This window comes from Olea europaea, chromosome 12 (genome assembly GCF_002742605.1).
Source record: "Olea europaea var. sylvestris chromosome 12, O_europaea_v1, whole genome shotgun sequence".
Classification (NCBI taxonomy): Eukaryota; Viridiplantae; Streptophyta; class Magnoliopsida; order Lamiales; family Oleaceae; genus Olea; species Olea europaea.
This window is the reverse complement of record NC_036248.1, coordinates 32,983-39,362: the sequence shown is the minus strand read 5'-3', so window position 1 is coordinate 39,362 and position 6,380 is coordinate 32,983. Positions and strand designations below refer to the sequence as shown.

At 37.3% G+C, this 6,380-nt stretch overlaps 1 protein-coding gene across 2 annotated transcripts; it reads left to right on the top strand.

The window, feature by feature from the left end:
- The first annotated feature begins 660 nt into the window (after positions 1-660).
- LOC111405051 lies at positions 661-5,479 on the top strand. Of its 2 annotated transcripts, none has more exons than XM_023033740.1 (4): positions 661-1,322; positions 2,347-2,832; positions 3,349-3,861; positions 5,063-5,479. In XM_023033740.1, exons 1-4 carry the CDS (start codon positions 807-809, stop codon positions 5,144-5,146), a joined length of 1,599 nt encoding a protein of 532 aa, XP_022889508.1. In that variant the 5' UTR covers positions 661-806; the 3' UTR covers positions 5,147-5,479. The 2 variants fall into 2 exon arrangements, with proteins under 2 accessions (XP_022889508.1, XP_022889507.1); XM_023033739.1 differs by having other exon boundaries at positions 3,334-3,861.
- The last annotated feature ends 901 nt before the right edge of the window (positions 5,480-6,380 follow it).

Genomic DNA, 6,380 nt, shown 5'->3' with positions numbered 1-6,380 from the left:
TTTTCGAAAAGTTGCAATACTTTATTTCTTTCAATTTTGGATCGCAATTTCTCAATCATCCGGAATTGGTTTTGAGATTTCAAATATACCACAACGATCTACTCGATGAGTAGAATAAGTTGGTTTATTTATTTTTGTAATTTGAAGATCGGATCAAGTCCAGATATTTGACCGAAATTGACACGAAGTCACACTTATTTATTTTTCCAGTTTTACACTTAACCAATTTTCGGTTAATTTCGATTATTTTTTGAACCAATTCCAACATTGGCCAATATTTCTCTCTCTAGTAATGTTTGGCTTGGTAGTTGCTTGGAGTGTGTTTGTGGGATGAGACAGTTGGTGCGGTGGTAGTTTTCGACGACTTTGGTGGTAGGAAGGTGGTGGAATGAGTCGAAGAAGTCGGTGACCCCATAGCGGTGAATTGAGTTTTTTTATTAGTTTTGACTTTTTAATTATTTATTTGTGATCCACTAGTAATTTTTTAAAAATTTTGAAGCTATGATTGTAAATAGTTTTTTATTTTTATTTCATTTAAATAGAAGGTTATATTTGTTATTTTATAATTTTTTTATTAGTAAACGGACAGTTTTGTGCTATTTTTAAAGGTATGAGATTTCTGACAGTTTGACCAAGATATAAGGATATTGTGGAGTTTAGCCATTTTCAAAACAACATTTTTCTCACCAATCTTTAATTGAGTTGCCGTTTTCCTGTCAGTGAGCTCTACTCCCGCTCGCAGATCGCTGCAGCACGCCGCTGTCCTCTCTTTCTCTGGGTAGATTATAGAAACAATTACTCCCTCCATGCCAGCCTCACCAGACTTCGACCCCCATTTGGGCCAACCTGGAATCCCGGTACCCGATATCCCCACCTTTGAATCCGACAACCCAGAAGACTTCGTGGATATCGCAGAAGAAGAAGCCGATGACTTCGAAGAAGAAGAGCCGGAACCCATGACTCCAGAGGCTCAAATTCACTTAGATCCGACCAGAATGGAGGCCCTTGTCCAGCGATTATCCAATGAGCGAGTCCCCATCCGGGTCCATGACTTCATAATCAAGGGCAATACCAAGACCAAGAAATCCTTGATCGAGTCCGAGGTGGACGATCTCCTCAAGAAGGCCACGACTGTCCAGCAGCTGCTACGCGCTGCCGCGCATGCCAACGCTAAGCTGCAGCGGCTTGATATTTTTGATTCCGTTAGCATTACTCTTGACACTGGTCCACCTGAACTCCCCGGCACGGCCAATGTTATTGTCGAGGTTTTTGAGTCTACGAACTCACTAAAGGGAGATATTGGGCTTTTTTCTAAACCCGAGGTACCAATTTATTGTTTGTGCTATCTTTAATTTATTGTTTAACATGAACATGCGAAATTTATTTGTTTGGTCTTGGAATATGCCAATGGACTGTGTAAAATTGTGAATATCAAGTGGTATAATTTTGTTGGGATGGAAGTATTCCTGGACGTTTTTGTGTAGCGACTTTATGGGAGGATGAGAATGTGGAACTGAGATGAAAATGGAGGAGAAAAATAAAATTAGTATAAAACTAGGTTTTGATGCATGATATAGGTGTTATATAGCATTGAACTTAAATATATTGTTATATCCCTTTCTACATATACATAGAGAATATGCTAGTGACAGTGCCACACTTGATGCGTGCATATTAAGAAATATTACCATGAGATGAAAGTAATTGAAAGTTGTAAGCAATAATGAATATTGCCTTTACTTTCAAACTGTAATAATCAAAGAATTTTCAAAACTGGGGATTAAAAAGAATACAAATGGATGGAAATCATGGGATATTCCTACAGACATATGAAAAGTAAGTATCCATCAGCAATTCATGTGCCTCCTTCAGTTCAAGAAAAATCTCTTTGATGTCGGAGTTCCTGAACCTTTGGTTGCTATTTTAAGAACGACTTTTTTGGCTTTGGCAAAGATGCAATATCATGTATGTATCATACAGCCAGTCAGGAAAGTAATATTCGAATAAAGAAAAAATACATATGAAGGAAATTCTAACAGTCAAGAGTCAATTCTGCCACACACATTTTGTCGTTTTTGGTTTAGAATTTGAAAACCACTCTTTTGTTCTTTGTCATGTATAGTAACCAAACTCTACTATTATCCCCTTGATTGAACTTGAAAATCCTGATTGGAAAATGTTAAAAAATAAAAAATCGAAAGTAAACACTAAACTCTTTTGTCAAGTGTCTATACCTGCTGCTAAGTAACTTTGTATGCTTCTTATTCCAGTTTTGGATGCTTTTGTTGAAGAAGAGTTAGCGTGATGTCTCTATTTGCTTTTTGATGACCTTAAGTGCTTCTGTAGGCTAGGTCTTGGTCTCTAGAAGGATCAGTAAAGCTGAAAAATTTGTTTGGTTATGGGGATTTATGGGATACTTCTGTTGCTTATGGCTACGGTCAAGCATCAGAGGTTAGTGCCGGGTTCTCTGTACCAAAAGTCAGAGCATTCTCCACACCTTTGACAGCTCGGATATCTCTACTTTCCCAAGATTGGTCGAAGTTTTCTTCTTATAAAGAGCGAGCATTTGGCACGTCACTTGTCCTAGTTTCTAGTGGAAACCACAATTTGTCATACGATCTCTCTTGGTGTACCTTAACTGATCCATCGCAAATGTCTTCCCGCACAGTGAGAAGGCAATTTGGACATGGTTTGCTCTCAGCTTTGAAGTATACATTTAAAATTGACCAAAGAGATTCACCTCTGAGGCCAACTCGTGGACATGCTTTTGTTTCCACTACTCAAATTGGTGGTCTTGTTCCAGATTTTCGGAGCTTACGTTTTATTCGTCAGGTTTGACAAACTTTTGCTTTAATTATGTTTCACTCTGTATGTCTTTTTTAGTTTTTTTATTAGTGCTTTCAAAGTTATTTGCTTGCTAGCATTATCTCAGTTTCACTCTCTTAAGACGATCTGCAGATGCCCATGCCTTTTCACCTGAATTCTCTAAATCTGCACCGTGACTATATTCTATTTTAGGCACAAACTGGGTGGATAAGTTGAACATATTATTTCTTTTCCCATGTTGTGGGTAGATCTACTTAGTATTATTATTATTATTATTATAACACAATCTGTCGTATATTTCACCGATTAGAGGTCTCTCTGAAACAAAATTTTCACCTTAATCATGTACAAATCGTTCATCATCTTTATGGGCAGCATATGGAATAAACTGCTGGGCAGTATAGTTGTGATGTTGGAGGATATCCTGGACTAGACTGATAATTTTTGCCGCCTTCTATAATCACGTCACCTAACAAATGTTATTACTCTTAATGTGAAATCTGGCAGTTCTTTCCTGAACAGGAGTTTGATCTTCGTTATGCTATACCCTTGGGATTTTATCGTGCTGCATTAAACGTTGGAATCTCAAGTGGTGTTCTTCTTCCATGGGGGAGTGGATTCTTGAATACACCTTCCCAGTTGCCTGAGAGGTTCTTTATGGGAGGTAATTCTTCTCCAGTTTGCACCTTGGGTGGCCCAACATCATTGTTGGGTTTTAAGGCAAGGAGACTGGGCTCTACTGAGCCTAGACGGAACGCCGGGGAAAACCTTATTGATGAAAGCTCTGTTTCTTCTGGAATTGATTTTATTGGAGGAGACCTTGCTATCACTGCTTTTGCGGACTTATCTTTTGATCTACCCTTGAAGGTGTTCAGGGAAGCTGGCATTCATGCTCATGCCTTTGCTTGCACTGGAAGCTTGACTAAATTGACGGAGAATGCACACAGGGAGTTCTCTTTCCCAGAATTCCGAGATTCTTTCAGAAGCTCAGCAGGATTTGGAATCATTGTACCGACTAAGTTATTCCGGATGGAGGTTAGTTATAATTTTATCCTATGATCCTCACAAATTCCATTTTCAATTTTCTGGAGTTGTCTCTGGTGGAAGAAAGAAGTGTGCATACACTGAGTAAGTCTTAGCCACCGTTTGGCCCCCACTATTTCAAATTTTAATGGGTGCAATAGTATTTTTTTGGAGAATGTGTGGTTGAAAAAGAAGAAAAAGTTTTCGATTTACGTGTAATATTATATTATGGAAGATTGTGTGGTTGAAAATAAGATAGAGAAAAATAAAAATTAATTTGATGGGTGCCAAACTGGGGCTTAGTCTCACACCACCTATAGGTAGCATTATGCCCAGGCTCCTAGAAGTGATTAATTAGTTCTATCTCCAGTTTAAGCTGTTTAAATTGGAAAAAAGGGAGAAACGATATCACATTGAGATTGTTAAATGTAGTTTCATATGTTTGCTTCTGAAATGCCTGTGCTGTGAGACATAAGACATTTTTAATGTTCACAAAAGTTAAATGTAGTTTTATATGTCTACTATGCTTCTGAAATGCTTGTGCTGTGAAACATTTTTAATGTTCACAATGTTAGGCATGACACTGGGACATGTATTTCCTATATAAAATAGTAAAATGTTACCACACAGCAATGTGGCGTCTTGTGGACCAAATGGGTAATAGTAGTGCTCCAAACAATGGCTAGTAAAAGCAATTTTTTTAAATGCTCTTGAAGGTGGCTAAATGTTCATTCTTTGACGGCCATTTAAGGTTTGTCTTCTGATTTGTGTTTGTTATGCGGTCAGTACTATGTTAATTTATTATTTGTTACTTTGTTGATCGATTTTACATTTCTTTTTGCAAATTAGACTTCCATTCTTATTCGATTTTTATAATGGGTGTTTAAATAAGCATAAGAAAATTCACTTTTGACAAATCTGTTCTCAAAAAATCTCTACCGAACATTAAGTCAAAGTAATTGCAAACCGTTTGCATGTAATTTTAGTAGTAGACTAAGGGAAGCAGCTAAGAGTACTGTGATGCTCAATCAATACCATAATGATTGAAGAAGAGAAAGAAAAGCAGAAACTGTACCTTCATTTTTGAATGAAATGTGATTCAAATCAATTTATAGTGTGCCATGAAGGATTGAACTTCATCTTTATTTCATTTCTCTACTCGTTTCAACCTGATTTATATTGAAAATTCCTGACATTTTGACATGATTATCAGGTTAACTACTGCTACATTCTGAAACAACACGAGCATGATCGAGGAAAGACTGGTGTGCAGTTCAGCCTCTCTTCACCTCTATAATACATTTGGTATTTCTATTTCCTTTTTTGATATACATGGGCATTAGATTAAGTTCCCGGCTTAAGATAAATTTGAGAAACTTTTGCTTTCCGATTTTGTCTATACATCCAATTTACATGGCTCCAAGATTTGTAATTCTAGAAACAAGATATGTCATTCAGCCGTTGCAGATAAATAAATTTAACACACTTTCTTCCAATAGGCTGAAGAATGAATCTATTCAATCCGGTCTACAGGATCAAATTTATCGCCTTTGTAAGTGTTCATAATGGCAATATCATAAGAATAATGATTATCTTATTGATCTATTTCACTTGAAAATTAAGGCAAAAAGAATTGTGAGGTTTTTCATTTTCCATTTATCTTGTCATCTTATTGACTTTTTGATGTTGAATTTGTGGTTGGTCGAAAAGCTCAAATTATCTTTGTATAATTGTTTACAAAAGCTCGATGAGAGCTTGTTTTGGCAAATGCTCTTGGCATCATAACAGGTCAACAGTTCGAGTGTAGCTAGAAATGTACCCAAAATCGTGTTGGAATGCATGAAAGAAATCCCTCCCCGCCATTCTATCGAACACCTGTTGGTAGATGGGTAAAGGTTGGATAGATATGACTCAGCGTGACCAGAACGGCGAAAAATCATGATTTGTGCGTTTAAGATAAGTAGGGGTCCTTTACTGTATAAAATTTACCGTATATATTGTTCTATGTTGGTCTGGCCTGGGTTAGGCTGGTGGGAACTTCTATTTGCACGTAAATATTCTTTGAACTTTATAAAGTGGGAAAAAAGTGAGTGTTCACAAAAGAGTGATACAAGTAAACTTTGGCCCCACCTTAGGTTGTACTCCAGAACACCTCGGTAACAGCCCATCACAGACACGGCCCTAGTTGAGTTTCACATAGGAGAAGATGCAGTATTTCTAATTTCCAGAAATTTGTGCGTTTAAGATAAGTAGGGGTCCTTTACTGTATAAAATTTACCGTATATATTGTTCTATGTTGGTCTGGCCTGGGTTAGGCTGGTGGGAACTTCTATTTGCACGTAAATATTCTTTGAACTTTATAAAGTGGGAAAAAAGTGAGTGTTCACAAAAGAGTGATACAAGTAAACTTTGGCCCCACCTTAGGTTGTACTCCAGAACACCTCGGTAACAGCCCATCACAGACACGGCCCTAGTTGAGTTTCACATAGGAGAAGATGCATTATTTCTAATTTCCAGAACACCTCGGTAAC

What these genes read in the sequence shown, in the direction of transcription:
- LOC111405051 (XM_023033739.1), top strand. Translation starts at nt 807, where the DNA reads ATGCCAGCCTCACCAGACTTCGACCCCCATTTGGGCCAACCTGGAATC. An exon ending in GGCTTTTTTCTAAACCCGAG is followed by an intron (nt 1,323 to 2,346) that starts GTACCAATTTAT and finishes GTGCTTCTGTAG; the next exon opens with GCTAGGTCTTGGTCTCTAGA. An exon ending in GCTTACGTTTTATTCGTCAG is followed by an intron (nt 2,833 to 3,333) that starts GTTTGACAAACT and finishes GAAATCTGGCAG; the next exon opens with TTCTTTCCTGAACAGGAGTT.